A 22,029-nucleotide genomic window follows, 5' to 3' on the forward strand; every position below is an offset into this window, starting at 1 on the left:
CTTGAATCCATGTCCGATTCGCGTGTCAAAACGGATTTGGCATAATGGGGCAAAGAATCCGTGCAACACAGGTTTGAACCCTTTACATAGTTCTATTTTTTAGCAGTTTGAGTTGTGGAGTTTGATATATTTTAGTAGGAAAGAGGCTTAAACTAGTCGCAACAGTTAGGTTTCATCGTAGCTTATACCCTGGTTTGTTTTTTGTTACAGATTTATGTAGTTTCATGAATTTGGTTCCACTTATTGCCAAATTAAATTGGGATTTACTCCTTATTGATAATTTGACCAATCTTTTTTGTTTTTGTCTCTTTACCACCTCTTTACCACTTATTGCTAAGAGAAGAATGCGAACAAAGGTTTAAAATTTCGGTTTTGGTTTCGGCCCACTCGGAAATAGAATCGCTTCTGTTTCGGTTAGAAATTTCGGTGAAAATCTTGTAAAATTGTGGGAACATATGGAAACTACAGCAAATGATAGAATTTTAAGATAAAATTTCAGATAATGCTAGAATAAACAAAAATACACACTTAGAAACCATCACATAAGCACCATTTAAAAAAAAGAAAAGAAGAAAGAAACCATCACAAAGCAAGACTACCAACCATCTATAATAGTTTAATAACATCAAATACCCAGTGACATGCATTATTGCATATGCCTGATAAGTCAATACATACCACTAATGCACTTTTGGTTTCAGTATGCATTTCAGTTTCGGTATCGTTTCCATGGGGATGAAAATGGAAACATTTCGGTCATTTCGTGTTGGTTTCGGTGGAAATTTAAAACTGTGGATGCAAGTACACACACTGGAACATAGATACGACATGCATTGTCAGCAGATATGGTTATATGGGTATGTGTATCTCATGCCATGAACCAAACTTCTATAAATATGTTTCTTATATGATGAATACACATAGGAAAAATGTGCTCTTATAGAGGTACAAGTAGGCCCCACTGTTTCCATGATACATACCATTTATCTTTTAGGCTTTACTATGGATGGGGCATGCATCAAAATCCACTTCCATCCACGGATTCTAACCCTCCAAATTGTGGCCGTGAATGCAACTCATTGCTTCTATGGTTTCTCACGTCTATTTAACAGCCGCAAATCGCCGGGTTAAAATCGTCTGGTGGAAGTGGATTTTGGTGTGTGACCCATCCATAGCAAGGCCTCACTAGTTTGGATCATTGAACTAGTGGGGTCCTTACTTTATGCACTCACCGTTTTCCATGGAAAACATGTGCTTTTAGGATATGAAGAACCCCATAAATAAAATTCCATAAGACTTGGCTAGATTTTACTTAGATGACGGGATTAATAATAGGTTTGAAATAGGACCAGTATGATTCACCTATTCGGAATTGTAATTTCAAATTTGCGTAATTAACAAACAAAAAGCATGATAGTTAATTCGAATAGAGTGACTCATATTTGAAAATAACAGTTATTATAACAAACAAAATTATCCGGTATCATGTATTACTGCCCATCTAATTTTTTTTTTAAATGATCACATGTTTTTCTTCCTTCGATTCTGAAAGGTGAGGGGAACATAGTTGTTTTAGGTCTAGGGGGTTGATATGGCCCTAGTCACTCATTTATCTTCTCTTATCTAAGAGTAGGTTGCGCTTTTACGCTTCTAAGGCCTTGAGTGGTTCCATAACATGTGACTAAAAAAGCTAGGTGTCCAATGAGGTGAATTCTGAAGACTGCTATGGAAGCTATTGCTTAGGTTCTTCACCTGTCCCATTAACTATGCTGAAATTCTGATTCTTATACACTTAAATTTGCAGAGAATTTGACACAATCTTCATGATATATTTCCTAAAATAAAATTTCCAAATGATGCTATGTACTTTGTCTATGGCATTTCGAAATTCTAATGAAATGTTCTTCATAGGGGAATCAAATTGGTTTATAGCTGAATCCTCTAGATCTTGGTTGTAATTGTTTACTTCTATTACCTTCTTTCTTCTTTATCTTGTGAATTTGGGGCATCTTTTAATTGGTTTATGCTTGATCAATCTTTGAGTAAAGTTGTTTAATATTAGAATATGAGCATCCCATCATTGCTAGTACTACAGATTTACAAAGATGATATCATTTATCTTTGATGCATTTTTATTGTTCTCGAGATGGCAGAATGCGCAGCCAATAGATCGTTTCGTTGTGGAAGAATATTTGCTCGATGTGCTGCTTTTCTTCAATGGCTGGTTTGTAAATGACTGCTCATTATTTAACAGTTCTGAATTAAAATGAGTTTGACTAATGAAAGACAATAAGGTTCAATCATAAAATCTACTTGGTAAAAAGTTATTATATGCCTCTTGTTACTTTGACTAATGGAAGACATAATGTTCAATCATACAAACTACTTGGTAAAATGTTCTATTTGATTTTATATTTGTTCACTGTGTTTTGGATATCTTATTTATGTTTCTGGTTTCATGCAAAGCTAGTCGTAAGGAATGCGCTTCATACATGGTGGGGTTGCCTGTACCATTTCGGTATGAGTATCTGATGGCTGAGACAATATTTTCTCAGGTATGTCTTTGTATTATCTCATTGCATTTTCCTCTATGTTGCTTGTGGTTCTTCATGTGACATTAATATTGCTTGGTTCTATTTCAGTCAGTTTTTATGTGGTTACTATTGCAATCTGTTGACAAGTTCTATTTCAGACATTGCCTAGATATGGTAGTGAAGAGTTGGGATGTTTCCCTGTAGGTAGGACATACTATGTGCTGCATAGATATAGACAAACTCCAGCTTTGTCAAATTGAATTTGTAAATAGTGTAAATCATATTGTTCATCACAGAGTCTAATTTTTTACTTCAACAAACAATTCATCAAAAGAAATGAAAAGTTACAAAATGGACAACATGACACAAGATAAGCTGGCACAGAAAGTAAGCAAAAAATTAAAAAAACTGAATTAACACCTTCAGCTTGTAACGCCAAACTACATGTATCGTCAAAATTTGTTATTGGAAGAAGGGGGAGGGAATTTTTTCATTCTCGCCCAATCAGATTTCAAGTTGTTAATAGTAACAGAGTTATCTCAGTCCCTATTGTAGTTAGAGCAAGGTTTCGGGTTTTTTTTTTGTATGGTTTCAGTTTCACTATGCATTTTTGTTCTGATGGAAATAGAAACATGTCAGTTTCGGATAGAAATTTTGTGGGAAATTCTGTGAAATTACTGAAGCGTATGAAAACGTATGCAAATGATGAACTTTTAAGATGAAGCTGTAAGAAATGCTAGAATAAGCACAACAATACACTAAAAACAATCACATAGGCCAAAGAACCACCCATAGTGGTTTAAGAATATTGAAAACCTAGTGACATGTGCTGTCACCCGTCTGATCATTCAGTACGTATTACATTTCGCATGTAACTCAAATATTTTTATATAATACACACCTTCACATGCAATTCATATAAATATAATTATGTAACACATACTGGTATAGTAGGCCAGTAGTATACGACTTACATTTACTGTTTTGGTTTGGCTCTGCGTTTTGGTTTCAGTACGTGTTAAGTTGGGGATGGAAACATAAACATTCTGGTCGTTTTGTTTCAGTTTCAGTTTAAATTTAAAACTATGAATTAGAGATAACTATTCTTTGTGAGGCATCCTTTGTATGCCTTGTTTGTTGTTTTGCTTCGACTCCCATCAGTGATCATCTCGGTAATTGTTGGGTAGCTATTACTTTTTTTTTTCTTTTTAAATAACTTTTGCAATCATTAAAAAAAATATTGCTAGCAACTCTTTCAAAAAGCTTAGGTTTTGAAGCTCTCTCTTAGATTTAAGTAATTACGTCAGTAATTTATGCGAGGTCCTATACATCTGTAGGTGAAAACTCTAGAGTTTATCCGTTTCCATATTAGCTATATGGTTGAAGGGAGAAGTTTTCTTTCAAATGTAATTTAATCTTTTGCCATTAAAAAAAAATGTAATTTAATCTTTTGTTTTATCACAGATGCAAGTAATTTAGTAGGTCCTTATTTAAAAAAAAAAAAATTGTCCAGTAGGGAGCTGGTATTTAAAGCCACAAAAAAGTTAATGCAAAATTTGGCAGACCAATTCTATTGGATAAATATATGTTCTAGTGTTTCTCGGAAGCCATTGGATTATGGAGAGTGAGCCTGTTTATCATTTTAGTTATTTCTCACCTTTCACTTATGACTTATGAGGAGGTTAGGCAAACAGGATCGTGGAATAAAAATGTAGCAAATGGGCTGTAAAGTGTATGATTTCAGGTGTGATATATGCTTTGCAAATACCATTTGCATGAGATTACCTTAGTATGATTTAGGGTTTGTTTTCATTTTCAATATTATCTATTTTTATGAACAGATTACTTTTTCTATGTTGGCTGTGTAGGTGGTATATTAACAATAGAACTATCTGAGAGAAATTGTTCATTTGTCTCCTTGCAGCTACTTTTGCTACCTCAACCACCATTCAAGCCTATATACTACACATTGGTTATTATTGACCTTTGCAAGGTAATGTGATGAATAAAAAAGAATTTCCGCTATCCTAGAACAGTTTGGCTCATATTTTTGGTGATGTAGAAAATATATTTTCTCTAAGGTCAATATTTTATATGGAAACTTGCAATTCACACATTTATATCTGTGTGGGACTTGCCAGGCAATTTCGCAGAAAGCCATTTTGCAGCTCACTTTTTCCTGAGAGAACAGCCTCCTTAGATTATATGAATAAGACAATCTTTTATGAGGGGGCTGTTCTCTCCTGAAAAAAATGAGCCGTTAAATGGCGTTTTGCGAAATTGCCTTCCAAGTCTCTATTTTTATATTATATATTATACATTATATATTATTTATTATATTATATATACATATATGAGGGATAATACATCACTCCTTTTCCAGCATTTTTACCCCCTTGCTTGTGTTGTTTTCTTTTTTCTTTTTTTGTGAAATGATAAAAATGCCTGTTGTCCTTTTTGGCATTTTGACTTCTTATTCCTTATATGTCAAAGTCTTTTGATGCGCTAATCTCTATTCTAGTGTTTCTTGGGTTCATTTTTTTCTCTGAAACTAATAATCGTCTGCTGTAGTGGACATGGGAGCGATCCTACACGGTTTTTGCAGCCAGTCGGTCACCATATAATAGAGTGATCCCTAGCCCATTTGTTATATATCTTCAGGAGAAGAACTTAACTTTTTGGACTCCAGTAGTTTCCAGATCACCTTGCAAATTTTGATTATATCAACTTCATGTGCATGCATTATCAAAAAAAAAATGTGCATGCATTATCAATGACCATTTTGATAGAACTTCTAAACTTGATCATTCTTTCTAACAAATCACATCAAGGCCATATCCTTAAAAAATTCAGGGGATTTATTTAAGAAAAAATGCTCTATTTGTTTCATGGAGTTGGAATTGACACGTTGTAGAAACTGCCCAATGGATCAAGAAATTCGCTTTCTAAATAGGTAGAAGCCTCCACAAGAGATATTCTGATTAAATCGTGATGGTGTCATCAATTTTTTTAATGTTAAGGGCTTACATTAATAATAAGAGAAAATAGGATGCTCCTTGACCGAGGTGGTCTGTACATGAAAGCAACAAGTAAAAAGAGTTCAAATAGCGAATAGACATCTCGAGGAAGACAATCAAACAACTCTAGTTTTTCCTATAGAACCCTGCCTTGGCCATCCTATCAAGTCACTGTTTGCCGATCTTTTGACATGACGAAAGGAAATAGATGAGCCTACCACTATATATCTCATCAAAGCAAGGAGTGAATCTCCAGGGGAAGGAGTGACTCCCTTTTAGCCACCTAATAACGTTAAGAGTCTCCCTCCACTATCACTTGATCCATGAAGCCTTAAAGGCCTGAAGCACTGCTCTAACCTCCCCCTCATTAGAATCCGTGATTTATATAGGACCCAAGAAAACCCATGATGTTAAGCCGTTTTCATCTCTAAGTACTTCACCTACTTCTGTCATGTTGGCCCAGGATTTCCCGTGCTAGAATCGTCAAAGTTGAACTTTAGCAAACGGGGGCCTAGTGGTTCCCACTCTTGAGATTGCAGCGACACATGCTCCGAACTTCCTCAAATCTCCCTCCAACCGTACCATAGATAATGGGCTGAGAGAACCTGAAATTGGGCAAGATCCTAACCCATGATATGGTTAGAGCTATTACCTTCCAAGAAAATGAATTGAGGGCTTTTTACCAAACCTCTAAATACTTGGCATTTCTTTCCTTCCATAATACCCAAATCATGGCTAGCAATGTCATATTCCATAGAATCTTCCTTTTGTTCCATCACGGAACATAGAACCAACACTGCATAAGGTCAATGAACTTTTTTTTGAATGGTGTAATGTCAATGAACTTAGCAAGGTTTTAAATTCCGGTTTCGGTTTCGGTGGAAATTTCGTTGGAAATCTTGTAAAATCATGGAAACGTATGGAAACACATGCAAATAATGATATTTTTAAATATTTTTAAAAATATGCAAATGATGAAATTTTAAGATGAAACTTTGGGAAATACTTGAATAAGCACAAATACATACCTTGCCCCTCCTCCGTTGGGGAAGACTTAAGGATTTGGGTCTGGAACTTAGATGGGGAATTCTCGGTAAAATTCTTCTATCATCAGCTCCTACCTTGCCCTGCCTCCTCCAAAGTAGCCAAAGTTGTGGGACATTCAAGCACCACCAAGAGTACGCATATTTGGTTGGGCGGCGCTCCTAAAATGGATTCAAACTATTGATTTCCTAAGAGTCAGGAATATATGGTTTATCGATTACTGTGCGCTTTGAATTGAATTGGGAGAGACAGTGGATCGTCTTTTTGTTCATTGCAAACTCGCCAGAGGTATGGGGTAGAGTGGTCAATAATTGGAATGATACGAAAGCAAGGTTTTAAATCTCGGTTTCGGTTTCGGTACGAAATTTCGGACGAAATCTTGTAAAAATTTCACCGAAATTTCTGAAACGTTTCACCGAAATTTCCGAAATTTCACTGAAATTTTGTACTTCACCGAAACGTTTCACCGAAATTTCTGAAATTTCACCGAAATTTTACCAAAACGAAACGTTTCGGCGAAGTTTGGTACTTTTCCGACTCACCGTGAATTTCGTTTCGTTTTCCACCGAAACCGAAATATTTCGACCGAAACGAAACATTTTGGCTGAAATTTAAAACCATGTACGAAAGTTGGGCGATGGCACCATGGAAGGGAAAAGGGAAGATCTTGTGGCAAATCTCCTTCCTAGCTACTATTTGGGACTATGGAAAGAAAGAAATGCCAGGATCTTCGAGGGTTTCACTAAGGGAGCATGATATATTTTCAATAAAGTACTTGATTTAACTATATCTTGGATGAAATCAATACCATGCTTTAGATTCGTATCTGCTTATGAGCTATGGTATGGCTGAAGAGAGATTTGTGTGGGGGACAGAAATGATCCCAAAGTGATTGAAACTTGGGCCCCTCCAGCACATGGGTTGCTTACACTGTATTTTGATGGTTCCAGTATGAGAAATCCTGGGCCATCTGGCATTGTAGGCTTATTGAGGAATGAGGAAGGGGTGGTGATTTGGGCCTTTAGAGGCCCCATTGGAATAGCAGATGCAAATGAAGCGGAAGTTCGCGCATTCCTTCAGGGCTTCGAGTTGCTCCATAATGTGGACTTGAATAGGGTGGTGGTGGAAGGGGACTCTCTCAACGTTATTAGATGGTTACGGGGTCCAAAACTGGTTTCTTGGAGATTTGCAGCCTATTTCGACGAAATTCAAGATATCATTGGGGTGGCGTCAGTCTCTTTTAAGCATGTTAGGCGATCCACCAATGGTGAAGCGGATAGTCTAGCAAAAGCTTGGGTTCACAAAGAAAGCCTTGAGCTGTTTGATTTTCTTCTCCCATAGTTGTTGGTTTGTAAGTTTGTTTCTTCTATTTTCCATTGTAATATGTTCATGGACCTTCTCGGTCTCTTTTTTTGGAATGAATCCTATTTACCATTAAAAAAAAGAAGAAGAAGCACACATACATACCTACGATTAAAAAAAAGCACAAATACATGCTTTTGAAACCATCACATAAGCAACAATACCATCTATAATGGCTTAATTACATCGAACAACTAGTGACATGCGTTGTCGCGTATTTCTAGAACAGTAAAGTACAATATAATGAATTATAAGAAAGTACAATGGCTGGGCACTGCTGGGATCGGAGGTGCTCTAAGGAATGATCTTGGCGAGGTAATTTGGGCCAATTGGAGTAGAGGATGCTAAGGAAGCAGAAGTACGTGGAGTGCCTCAAGGATTAAAGTTATTGGATCGAAGCCAAATGGCCGATTTAGTAGTTGAAGGAGATTCTCTAAATGTCATCTGTTGGTTAAATGGGTTACATAATCACCTGTGAATGATTGATAGGTTCTTCGATGAGATGTTTGATATGATTGGTTCCTCTCATTTACTTTTCCAGCATGTTCGTCAATCCACTAAGTCAGTGGCGGATAGTCTTGCTAGAGTAGGAGTCTTTAAAGAAGACTTGGCGTTGTTCGATGCCCTTCCGCCATGATTGTTATATTTCTTTTAGTTTTTTATTGTTTAGCTCTTTCTTTTTATCTTTCTTATGTACTTTGACCAACTCGGTCTTCCTTTCATTGTAATATAATCTTTGGCTACCATTCAAAAAAAAGAAAAAAAGAAAGTACAACGACCATTCTTCCCTCCTAGGACTCCAACTCTATGTCAATACCACATAGAGTTACAAAGTATTATTGGTCCCATGCCGACATGACATCCCATGCATAAGATATGATTACTTTGTTTTGGAGTTCATTGACGCTGCCTACAAATATCATTTTATGCATTAATGAAATGAAATGAAATGCAACTAATAACATCTTTCCATTTTTTGTTGTTTCGACCATTTCGAAAATTTCGGTCGAATTTGGAAATTAGGTTAAAATGTGGGTAAATAATGACGTGAAAGGAAATCATGTAGATTTCATTTCGGTGGGGATGGAAATGGAAACATCTCGGTCGTTTCGGGGAAATTTAAAACCATGAATCTTCTAAAGTCTCTGCTTCCAACCTCCCTAGCCAAGCTACAATGAGGAACATACGATCTACTGACTCTCCTAACTATATGCATAGAGCACAGTGGTCGATAATCAACATGTTTTGATTGTGTAAGTGATCCACTGTCAATATTTTATCTAGGGAGGCGGTCCAGCCGAACGCACGTACCCTGGGCTGGGCTAGAATGCTCCAGACTCTAGCAAAGCGCAAGGCTACTGAGCTAGGAACAAGCTAATGGTAAAATTATTTGACATTGAATGCCCTGGAAGAGCTCCAGATCCAAAAACCCTTTTGTCTCCAGCAGTCGTTTTAATGTAATGGTCTTCCAACAACTCTAGAAGCCTAGCCGCCCGATCTAGCACTTTGTCAAAGAAAATTTGCCTAAAGTCAAGCTTCTAGGAAGTCCTATTATCCTTCCGTTCAAAACATTCTTTAACACATACTTCCTTGTTCATCACCACTGAAAATAAATTTGGAAACACACCCTTCAACGGTAACTCGTCACACCACTTGCCATGCCAAAACTTGATTTATCTCCCCCCCCGCCGCCGCGTCGCCGCCGCGAGTAGACCCTAAATCTAATCCCATCATTAAATTTTTGCTTTTGCCTTAGTATATCCTCCTAAACAGTCAATCCTCCATGTCTGAGATTATCATCTGATATCACGGGCCCACAATTGATGATTCTCTTCTCAAACCTCCAAAGACATTTCCCCAAGAGTGCATTGTTCGCTCTTTTTAATCTTCTTATGCTGAGACCCCCAGTTTTTATTGGTTTGCATACCTCTTCCCAACTTACTAAATGTAATTTCTGCTTCTCAAAGAAATCTCTGCTGGATTTGTTCTATGTGATTGATCACACTCGCGGGACATTTGAACACTGATAATTTGTAAATTGGGATGTTTGCAAGTATTGCCTTAATGAGAGTTATCCTCCCTCCTAGAGAGATCAAGTTTTGCTTCCACGTGTCCTATCTTTTCTCCACCCTCTCCACTATTGGATTCTACTCCCTCTTCCTAGGCCTTTCCACGTGTCCAATCTCAGCTTGATTTGTTCTACAAGTGTTGAAAGTTATTCTAGAATTTCCTCTTGACATAAGGTTCACTAACCGGGTATTGTACCTTTGTTGGAAGAAACTTTGTAACATGGAAAAGCAAAAGCCGAATGTGGTTAGTAGGTTCAATGTAGGGGCATAGTACATGGCAATAGCTCATTCTATTTGTGAGTCATTATGAAACCCTGCTGCTTGAGATGGGTTTTAAAGTTGAGGAGCCTATGATGAGAGGATTAAACATGTTAAAGTATATTTCACTTAATTCGAGAAAAGGTCTTGAGTAAACAAATATCTACCATATTTGAAGTCCAAATATCAGGTAGCTAAGTCTTATTTATTTTTCACTTATGAATGACACTCTTGTAATATTTGTCAGTTGCTATTGAGCAGAAGATAAGGAGAAAAGCCGTGAGGGTTGATGCGTTCTCACTTTTAATCTCACGAATTTTCTCTCCTCTCTAAACCTTTGTTTTCTTCCCTCATATTCTCTCCTCTTGTTTTCTTTGGTTCTTTTCTTCTTCTTCTTCTTACTTTCGTGATATACCCCATAATGGTTTATGGGGCAATACATACATTGTTTTCTTTCCACTTTGTCAGCTGTGTTCTCCTTCATGAGTTATCATGCATTGTGGTTGACTACGATAACATTTTTTCCCAACGGCAAGGTAGTGGTCAATTAATGTTTTCAGGTCAATTGCTTAGTGTCATGTGCATTTATTTAATTAGTAAGGAGCATATTCGTGTACCATTCAACAAAAAAAAGGAGCATATTCTTGTTTCTTTTCTGGAAGAGAATTTAGTTTCTCTTCTATTTGGTCTGTACGATTGTGTTTTCAAAGTAATCCTTAATTTTCTGACAATAACTATCCTCTCTTACAGTTCAATGACCATCACTGTTCTTTAAGCGTGCTGACTTTCAAGTTATTTTTTAGGCTCTTCCAGGTGCTTTTCCTGCAGTTGTAGCTGGAGCTGTTCGTGCTCTCTTTGAGAAAATTGCTGATTTGGACATGGAGTGTCGCACACGGCTCATCCTCTGGTTTTCTCATCACTTGTAAGTTTTTCTGAGAAGATTCAAGGTTGCAAATTTGGGATATAATTTTCAAGCAGTACTTAGTTTTGTTACGGGGCAGACATCAAAATGTCATATTTCATCGAAATGTGTAAAATTGATAAAAAGTGATGCAATTACTGTTAAATTTTGGGAGAGCATTCAAAGCACCTGTAACTTCTTTCTAATGTGTTTTTTAATGGTTTTCTAATGTGTTAAATTTATAAAAAAATGATGAGAATGCTGTTAATTTTTGAGAAAACATTCAAAGCACTTGTAATTGCTATTCAGGGTCTTTTTTTTCTTTTTTTTTAATAACTGCTTTTATTTCTTTAAGGGTTGTCTATGAGGTGTTCTGGGAGTTTTTTTTTTTTTTTTTGGTACTTACCAAAGAGGAAGCCTATTTTTTGGATGGGTCTTGTTTCCGTTATTGATTATGGATAGAAGTGAAGTGGTTATTTCCTACTGTATCATTGGCATTGAAATGGAGCAAGGAAAATGTTCCTTTGCCATTCGAAGGCAAAGTGAAAATCCTGAATGGATACTCTTATTTTTAATAAATCTTTGCATATTGAGGTCTTAATTGTTAAGCATTTTCTATGCCAAGCAATTTTACCTCTTGTATGTTTAGCATCATATTGTGCCAATTGAATATGATGCATCTGCTTTGGGTTACCAGTGGATATTTTAGGAAGTATAAGAAACGGAATGTGGTGGATGTTTTCATCAGTCTCATCCAATCGTGTTTTCTTGAAATTTGAAAAACTCTGCATTTTCTAGTTTCCTAAATCAGGTGGATTTTTTAGTTTGCCTAACTATTGTCAGTAACTTTCTGATGTTGTTGCAGAGCAAACTTTCAATTTATTTGGCCATGGGAAGAATGGGCTTATGTCTTAACCCTCCCAAAGTGGGCCCCACAACGCGTGTTTGTTCAGGAAGTATTAGAGAGAGAAGTTCGTTTATCATACTGGGACAAAATCAAGCAGGTATTAAATCCATATAAATCCATTAATTTTCCATATAATGATCCTGCCATCATGTATATTTAAAATGATTCAATTAGGCAGAGTAAAATCAGATGAACTGAATCCTTGGAAAGTGAAATCATATGCACTACAATATCACATATAATAATGAGGGCCAGCAAAGTACTGATTTGTCATGTATTCCCAACACGCTTAATCCTTGAAAAGTGACAAACCATGTTTCCATCATTTGTGCACTAATGTAAGTCAAAATATTTAATGGATGGATCCTTTTTTCTACTCTGATCATATATTTGATGCTTTTCGGGCATTTAATATGGACTGAACATCTGGTCATAGTTTTGAGAAGTTGATCAAGTTTTACAGGAGAGCGTAAGGGAATCCCGTGGGAGGCACGAAGTGACTGAGGGACTTCCCGAGCGATAACATAGCCTTTCAGTAGAGCGAGCTAGTGACTAGCTTGTTAGAAGCTTGCTGTTGTTTTCGAGCAAGGTAAGGCGAAAGCAACAAGCAACGGGTGAACGGAGCTAGCGAGTTGGCTGTTCGAGCTAACGGTCCAATCAAGCTAATCAGTGCTATTCGGATCTCCTTTGTTCGATTGTATGGGCGATTTCTCACTCCTCGTCTGAGAAGAAATCGATCTTTCCGCAGAATTCATCCCTGGATGATGAGCTGGAAGAGTCAAACTGATAAAGGTGGTGCTGGTAAAGATTTGATAGAACCTTGACAGGGGTGGAAGAGCGTATAGATCAAATCATGAGATAATTGTTATGGAACGGCACAGTCAAAGGGTAGTATGGAAAACGGTTTGCCAACCGCGTGTGTAGACTTCCCTTAATTTTTTGTGAAGAGGAAGCTGGTCAGTAGTAACTTTTTTCAAAAAATTTCCTTTTGAGGTATACGATTTTTGGTTAAGTTGAGGTTGACATTCTTTAAACTTAAATGGGCAAATTATCACTTTAGAAAATTTTGGCTTGGCTGAGTTGATCCTTGACCGACTCGATTATGAATGCCTTTGGTAACGTTAGGCTCTGAGTTTGAGGTTTTAAACATTGTGTACCATCTTTGATTGCTCATGTCTCAAAAGCTGACTATCTTAATCATTTGATCATTACCGTTTTGCCCTTGAATCTGGACCATTGGTTCTATACATCATTTACCCTTTGTGATCTGATATACAGTGAACCATCCAAGATAAGGTCTACACACTTGGATTGAAAACTCAGCTGATACTGAATCTATTTTGCCAAAAGGTCTCGGTTTCAGTGTATACTAACGCGAACATAATTGTGCAACTGTCCCACATCAATCTAATGGATCATTTTACAATTGTTTCGGAATGTTTGAGCCAAAACATTTTTCTATCTTTTGATAAAACGATAGAATCACGAAATTTTCCTGTGATTCTGAAAATTTATTGAGATATCTTCATGTTTTATTGTTTACAGTATAAATATCAGGAAAATAACACAATAAATCCGTGATATTATTTGTAAAATAAGAAACCATGTTATTATTTGTCATGCTAATATTCTTCTGACTTTCACATTTTAAATATTTTATTTTTCCAGTTTTTTACGATATAAACCCGAAACTAATAATTAGATTTTAAAATATCCCCAGATTCATTCTTCCCTAGAAATTCCCAAGACAAATATTTGTGACTGTTTTTAACCAATGTCTCACTAAATTGATAAAATCTTGAAGAGCTCGTATGAGATTTGTCAGGTTGGATCTCAAAATTTGTCAGCGCAATATTTGAATCTAAAAAGGTTGTTTCTCGATCTGTTGGAGACGTAATATTGTGAATCGAAAAGGGCTGTTTCTCGATCTGTTGGAGACATATCACCATGTCTGTTAAGAACAGTTCATGAATTTATCGAGGTTGCTGTGTTGATACGAATGCTTTTATCGAATTCACTAACACTTTTGCTTCTAATATGTAGCAAGTAGGTGATGGGAGTTCGCCAAAAAGAACCGGATATCTAGGTTGACAACCTCCTTACGATGACTGTCTCATTGCCGCCATGCTTAACATTTCTTGGCTGCAATGTTCCTAGAATGAAAATGATTTTTTGCTTTTACTTTTTCTTTTTTTATTCAAACGCTCTGCTGTGAATTACAAATAGACGAGCCTTACTGTACTTGTGATTGTCCTTACAATGCTTCTGCAGGTAACTATTACTCTGAAGATCATTTCAGTTAATGTTTTATATAATTTTTTTGTCTGTAGAGCATAGAGAATGCCCCTGCATTGGAGGAGTTACTGCCGCCAAAGGGTGGACCTAGCTTCAAATATGGTGCAGATGATGGTAAAGAAAGTGGAGAGCTCTCAGTTTCCAAGGAACTTAACAGCATGGTGAAGGGAAGGAAAACAGCGCGTGAAGTTATTTTGTGGGTGGAAGAGAATATAATTCCACTGCACGGCTCAAAATTTGCGCTTGAAGTTGTCATTCAGACACTTCTGGACATTGGGTCAAAAAGCTTCACCCATCTAATCACTGTATTGGAGAGATACGGACAAGTCATTGCTAAATTATGCCCGGATCAGGAAAAGCAAGTGCTTCTGATTGATGAGATCAGTTCATTCTGGAAGAACAGTTCTCAGATGACAGCTATTGCCATCGACCGGATGATGGGTTACCGTCTAATATCTAATTTGGCAATTGTCAACTGGGTTTTCTCTAAAAGTAACATTGAGCAATTCCATACGTCGGATCGTCTGTGGGAGGTGCGTCTTGTGTTTATTGACTTGCATATTCTTTTCACTGTTCCAGGATAAGCTGTCTTGCTTTGGCATTAAAGGTTATGCTTCTTTATGCGAGAAATTACCAAAGCCACCTGGAGAGGCCAAATTTCCTGCAAGACTAATTTGACCATATTGTACTTTCAAGTAGCTTTTGTTTTTCCTGATTCTGCTCTGCTTTATAGTGGTTTGAGTTTGCTTTTATTCTTTTGTTAAAAAAAAAAAAAAACTAAACATGTCATTTAAGATTAAGTGAAAAGAACCTCCAATTGATCACTGTGACTAAGGTGCCAGTAAAATGAAAATGGGCATGAGATGTGATTTAACCACAATTACTTGCTTTAAATTCTAAAATCCTTCTTAGTACTTTTCCAATCCATTTTAATTGGTTACTCTTTTATCATTTTCAAAATACAGGTCTCATTTTTAGCTCATGTCAAATGTCAGTTTAATTCTTCAGTATTGTGGGTGCAGTAGCACTGTCAATTGTTGGGAGGGGATTCGGGTCTTCAAATATTATTTACAGAATGTATTCTTCGTTTCATAACACAATTCTTTTCTCCTTGAAGATTCTTAGAAATGCGGTGAGCAAGACTTACAATCGAATCTCCGATCTAAGAAGAGAGATTTCGTCTCTTGAGAAAGGTGTTGCATCTTCTGAGGATTCTGCTCTCAAGGCTAAAGCAGAGTTGGAGGCTGCTGAATCAAAGCTTGAAATTATAGATGGTGAACCTGTACGAGCTGAAAATTCGGTGAGGTTGAAGCGCTTGAAAGGGTATGCTGACAGAGCAAAAGATGAGGAGATATCCATACGGGACTCTTTAGAGGCCAAGGAGGCTCTCCTTGCTCGAGCACTTGCTGAAAATGAGGTGCGCATATAATATTAGTTGTAGTTGGCAAGTGTGGTAGTTACTAAGTTTCTCATGCAATCACGTGTTTGGAGCCATTGTCAACATTGTTGAAACATCTAGGGTTTTAGCGATCCAGTTTTTTTTTTTTTTTTCTTTTCTTTTTTTTCTTTGCAGATGTACCATCTTTGTTTGGATTGTGTAACTCAATCTAAGAATTGTTTATATTAATTTTTAAACTAGGTTTGGTGGGTGAATGTTATGACTGGTAGGCTATTCTAGTTGGGAGAATAAAAGAAGATTATGTCCCTTCATTCTCTTATAGAATTCTGTGAATAACGGCAGCATACACAATATATGTCTTAAATACCCTTATATTTTCTAAAACCTTAGTCTTGTTGACTTCTGTTTTAAAACAGCTCCTATAATTTTCCCTCATCTTTTTGAATACGGAAGGAAAAAGTAAAACAAAAATTGCAAATTGCAAAAGTTCGTTAGATTTTCTGATGAAAAAATGGTTTATTCTGTTAGAAAATGTTGTATATGCAACCATCCGTTCCCTTTGTGTTTTTTCTTTTACTCAAGTCAATGCATGTTGCCATTTACTTACCATGTGGACCAATGGATTGCCCCTGCATGCATTTGTACTTATATTTTCGTTCATCTAGCAAATCTTTCAGTCTATTTTCATGCTTTAATTTCATTCATACTATGCAGGCATTATTCATCTCTTTATATAAGAGTTTCGCAAATGTGCTCATGGAGCGCTTGCCTTCTGTATCTGATGAGGAGAAAACAATTGGGCTGCAATCTGATTCTATAGATGCCATGACTGTTGACTCCGAAGAACCATCAACAATGGATGTGGACAAAGAGAATGGAGGACCCAAGAAAAAGTGAGTTTATTGGAGCTTGACATGCTTTGGAAGTTCTTTGTTTGGCAATGCCTAACCAATTCTTTCGTTGTCTTTTTATGTTTCTACAATCTTTTGAGCAGCCGCTTGAATGGGGAAAGAGTAAACACCGGCTATCACACAGGAGAACAAGAGCAATGGTGTTGGACAACCTTGGGTTATGTCAAAGCCTTTTCAAGGCAATATGCCACTGAGGTAAATATTGCATGGCAGGGTTTCTTTGACATTAATTAAAAACTAATTCCAATTCTAAGAAAATGGAACTATTGTCTCTCTCATTCATATATTGATTTGTTTATATGATAAACATTAGGGTAATGTTGTCACAGAAGGCTGCCTAGTAACATTTTTGAGTTTGCACAAGAGGCAGACATTAAAAACAAAATCCATAGTATGTTCAAAGCGATTCTACTTTTGGTCTGTCCATGTAGATGGTCAGCTATATGCTCCTATAGTTCTCTGTCTATAATTTATTATCATTTTTTCTTGTTGAATAACAAACTATATTGAGAAGGAAAAAGAGAAATCGGAAGGAGACAGAGGTTGCCCAAAATGAGCTCTGGATAATTAACCCGTTCCCTAGCTAATAAATCATCCACAATATTTTCCTTCCTCCGAAGACACAGGAAACCCTAAACTATTAAGGCAAAACCCAAATTTCATCTCATGTATTCACCTGACTATGGGTGTAGACTGTAGACATGTTTCTTAGAAGCCCAAAGAAAAATATGTTCCCCTTCAACAACCAACCAAGGTTTTAAATTTCAGTTCCAGTTTCGGTCGCCACGCCACGCCACGGAAACAGAAACATTTCAGTTTCAGTTTAAAATCCTATAAAATCATAAAAAATATGCAAATGATAGAATTTAAAGACGAAACTTCCGAAAATGCTAGAATAAGCATTAGATATATACTGGGAAACTATCACATAAGCAAGGCAACTATCCATAATGGTTTAAAAACATCAGACACCTAGTGACATACACTGTCGCGCATGTCTGATAGTTTAATAGAAACCAAATTTCGCATGTAATTCATGTAAATATAATTATGTAACGCACACATACACATATATATATATATAAGCAATGATCGATACAAGGGAGCCCTTGCATAAGGAGGCACAAAAGGGCTCTTGATTGGATCCACGTCATTTTCAGTTACATTTTAAAATCGTTTGAAAAAGTAAAATCAGTTACGTTTGATGACGTGGATCCAATCAAGAGCCCTTTTTTGGCTCTTTATGCAAGGGCTCCCTTGTATCTATCATTGCTCTCTCTCTCTCTCTCTCTCTCTCTCTCTCTCTCTATATATATATATATATATATATATATATATATATATATATATATATTGGAAAAGTGACCGTACTCGGTCGAGTAGATAAGCTTATCTACTCGGTCGAGCTAAAAACAGTGGGGGCCCAAATTGTTTGGGTGATCCAAACCATTCATTTGAAAGGCCCTTACCTACATAGGGTGTCCACAAAAAATCAGATCCATAGGATCATCCTAACCCATCCAAATGTGGAGGGAAAATGGACACACAATTTGTCCACAATTCTGCCCATTTTCCTCTCCATCCACTGTTGAATGGGTTAGGATGATCCTATGGAGCTGATTTTTTGTGGACACCCTATCTAGGTAAGGGCCTCCACTGTTTTTAGCCGACCGAGTAGATAAGCTTATCTACTCGACCGAGTACGCTCACTTTTCTTATATATATATGAGAATATGGTTCGTGAGCAGCTGCTTCAAAAACTCATGTGGCCCACATTTTTGGGGTGATCCAAAGCATTCATTTGAAAGGCCCTTCCATGGATAGGGTGTGTACCAAAAATCAGCCCTGTAGGATCATCCTAACCCAATCAAAGGTGGAGGGGAAAAGGGACAGACACTGTTTTTGCCCATTTTTCCCCTCCACAAATACCAGGGTTAGGATGATCCTATAGGGCTGATTTTTGGTACACACCATATCCATGGAAGGGCCTTCCAAATGAATGCTTTGGATACCCCAAAAAATGTGGGACCACATGTGTTTGTGAGCTCCTGCTCATATAAGCTTATCTGAGCAGCTGCTCACAAACCATTTCTTCTCTTTCTCTCTCTCTCTCTCTCTCTCTATATATATATATATATATATATATATATATATATAGAGAGAGAGAGAGAGAGAGAGAGAGAGAGAGAGAGAGAGAGAGGAGAGTGTTCCTGCACTGCAGCGCAGGGAGCTCCTTGCGCTTTAGTGGCTTATAAAGCCTCCAATTCGTCACTTTTTGTAGACCCGCTATACGAACCAATGGGAGGCTTTATAAGCCACTAAAGCACAGTGCGCTGCAGCGCATGAACACTTTTCTCACACACACACACATATGGTAGGGAAAACTGTTTGTGAGCTTGAGCTCATATAGCTTATATAAGCTATAGTGCCATAGAAATATGGGTCCCACATTTTTTGGGATTATCCAGAGCATTCATTTGGAGGGGACTTTGTATAGATAGGGTGTGTACAAAAAATCAGGTTCATAGGATCATCCTAACCCATCCAAAAGTGGAGGGGAAAATGGATAGACACTGTTTGTCGACAAATCTGCCCATTTTTTCCTCCACTTTTGGAGGGGCTAGGATGATCCAATGGACTTGATTTTTGGTACACACCCTATCTATGATGGGGCCTTGCAAATGAATGGTTTGGATCAACACAAAAAATGTGGGACCCATGTGTTTGGGGCCTTTGGGCACTCGAGCTCATATAAGCTTATATATATATATATATATATATATATATGAGCTCAAACCCAAACACATGGGTTTGAGCTTGAGTGCCCAAACCCATGTGTTTGGGCACTCGAGCTCATATAAGCTTCTATATATATATATATATATATATATATATATATATATAGAGAGAGAGAGAGAGAGAGAGAGAGAGAGAGAGAGTAGGTACTCCTTGGAGTAGATAACTTATCTACTCCCTACCTTAAAATAACAGTTGGGGCCACATTGTTTGGGTGATCCAAAGCATTCATTTGATGGGTCCTCACATAGATAGGGTGTGCCCAAAAAATCAGCTCGATAGGATCATCCTAACCTTATGAACTATGGAGGCAAAAAATGGACAGATTTGTGCAGGCTTATACACGTCCATTTTTGCCTCCAGAGTTCATAGGGTTAGGATGATCCTATCGAGCTGATTTTTTGGGCACACCCTCTCTATGTGAGGGCCCATCAAATGAATGCTTTGGAGCACCCAAACAATATGGCCCCAACTGTTATTTTAAGGTAGGGAGTAGATAAGTTATCTACTCCAAGGAGTACCTTCTCTTTTCTCATATATATATATATATATATATATATATATATATATATATATATATATATATATATATGAGAAAACATTTCCTACACACTTGTGTAGGTAAGTTACCTACACAAGTGTGTAGGAAATGTTTTCTCATATGTGAAGGTTTATAAACCTTCACAAAAAATGGACTAATTTGTGAAGGTTTATACATGTCCATTTTACCTCCACAAATCGTAGGGTTGGGATGATCCTATAGATCTGATTTTTTGTGGACACCCTATCTATGTGAGGACCATTCAAATAAATGGTTTGGATCACCCAAACAATGTGGGCCCCCACTGTATTTTAAGCTAGTGTGTAGGTAACTTACCTACACAAGTGTGTAGGAAATGTTTTCTCTCTCTCTCTCTCTCTCTCTCTCTCTCTCTCTCTATATATATATATATATATATATATATATATATATATATATATGGTAAACACATACATATATATTACACTTACGAATTCAGTTTATGCATTTCAATCTTTTTTATTTCGTTTTCGGTGGGGATGGGAACGGAAACATTTCGGACGTTTCATGTGGGTTTTGGTGGAAATTTAAAACCATGCAACAAACCCATCATTTAACTTGCTAAATATGACCTTAAATCCTATAAGTCTTGTGGCTTCACCAGTCCACTTAAAATGCTACTTCTGTTATTGTCCTCATTCTAGTTATAGTTAATCTAGCTTGAGCGTCACTTCTGTTATTGTCCTCGTTCTAGTTGATTATCTTTTGTAGCCCTAATATGTATTTGAGGTTATTTTACTCTAAACATCGTTTTAGAGCAGAGGTGAAACTCAGTTCACCTCCTTGGCAGGGGTTTAAATATCATGAATTGAAGAGCTACTGTTACCCCATTTCTTATTTATTGATTTGATTTGCCCTTCATATTCAAGTGTCGTTTTCATTTAATGTCACTGATATTTTATAATTATTCCATGATTCTTAGATTTGGCCTCACATTGAGAAGCTAGATGCTGAGGTATTTGTAGAAGACGTGCATCCGCTTTTCAGGAAAGCTGTTTATGCTGGTTTACGTCGGCCAATGCAAGCAGTGAGATCAAGTTGATCTTTTGTTTATTTATTGTATTTTATCTCGGAACCAAAATGAGATAGGAAAAGAAGAGGAAGGATAAAACCACAGCTTTTGCAGTCGGGTGTGCTTAATTAGCGGTTTAATTTAATTGACTGCAAGTCATTTTAAAGCAATCTATTTTATGGGAAATGTAAAATGTTTTGGTGTTGGGTCCTTTAATCTCGACTCAGTTGTAGTACATAGTTTCTTTTTTGTGATAGTCAATTTTGGTGTGGAGTCCTTCAATCTTGACTCAATTGTAGCACATGTTTTCTGTTCCTTTTGTGATATTGGCAGAAGGGAATTGTTAGCGTCCATCGCAGACACCATTTCGCAGATGGTAATTTGCATCTGACAGCAGCCACCGAGGCTCACTTTTCAGCAGATTTTGCCTTCGTTCACGAGGCGGCTGCCGTCAGATGCAACAGACCATCCGTGAATTGCCCTCTGCGATGGAAACTAGCAAATCCCTTGTCAGAATATAACGGAATGCCCCATGGATGAAAATATGTTAGCTACAGTACAGAGGGTTTATCTTCGTTGGAATTATATCCAACATTATATTTTCTCTATTTAGTTCATCATAATTTTATACTTGCTGGAATTCTTGTCTGCAGAAAGCACCAATGATTTTCAAGATATTGCAAGAAATTAAGGAGTTGCCATACCCTGTTTTGGACGAGAAGCAAATTGACAAGGCTAGATTGATATATGTGTAAGGGGTTCACTGTGGAAAGTGCGTATATAGAAACCATATGGATATAGAGTAGAAATTTGTAGGAAAAAATCATCCCTATAAAAAGTTCTCTACTGTTTGGCTAACTTTTTCTCATGGAAAATTGATTACTTTCAAATTTTCACCATTTTACAAGAAAATTTAGCCCTGCTTGAAACCTTTTCATGTTTGT

General features: G+C 37.0%; 1 protein-coding gene across 2 annotated transcripts in view; it reads left to right on the forward strand.

The window, feature by feature from the left end:
* Positions 1 to 21,373, forward strand: part of ABH1 (ARM repeat superfamily protein) — a 72,754-nt gene extending 51,381 nt beyond the window's left edge. For both annotated transcript variants that reach the window (XM_077362065.1, XM_077362067.1), the window contains 10 exons: positions 2,154 to 2,224; positions 2,471 to 2,555; positions 4,459 to 4,527; positions 11,088 to 11,206; positions 12,051 to 12,189; positions 14,423 to 14,920; positions 15,505 to 15,804; positions 16,501 to 16,679; positions 16,781 to 16,892; positions 20,996 to 21,373. In XM_077362065.1, the coding sequence (XP_077218180.1) occupies positions 2,154 to 2,224; positions 2,471 to 2,555; positions 4,459 to 4,527; positions 11,088 to 11,206; positions 12,051 to 12,189; positions 14,423 to 14,920; positions 15,505 to 15,804; positions 16,501 to 16,679; positions 16,781 to 16,892; positions 20,996 to 21,115 (1,692 nt within the window). In that variant the 3' untranslated portion in view covers positions 21,116 to 21,373. The remainder of the gene's footprint in view (positions 1 to 2,153; positions 2,225 to 2,470; positions 2,556 to 4,458; positions 4,528 to 11,087; positions 11,207 to 12,050; positions 12,190 to 14,422; positions 14,921 to 15,504; positions 15,805 to 16,500; positions 16,680 to 16,780; positions 16,893 to 20,995) is intronic.
* Positions 21,374 to 22,029: the final 656 nt, after the last annotated feature.

This window comes from Tasmannia lanceolata, unplaced genomic scaffold, assembly GCF_043159265.1.
Source record: "Tasmannia lanceolata isolate RefF3 unplaced genomic scaffold, GAP_Taslan_0.1 ptg000019l, whole genome shotgun sequence".
Classification (NCBI taxonomy): Eukaryota; Viridiplantae; Streptophyta; class Magnoliopsida; order Canellales; family Winteraceae; genus Tasmannia; species Tasmannia lanceolata.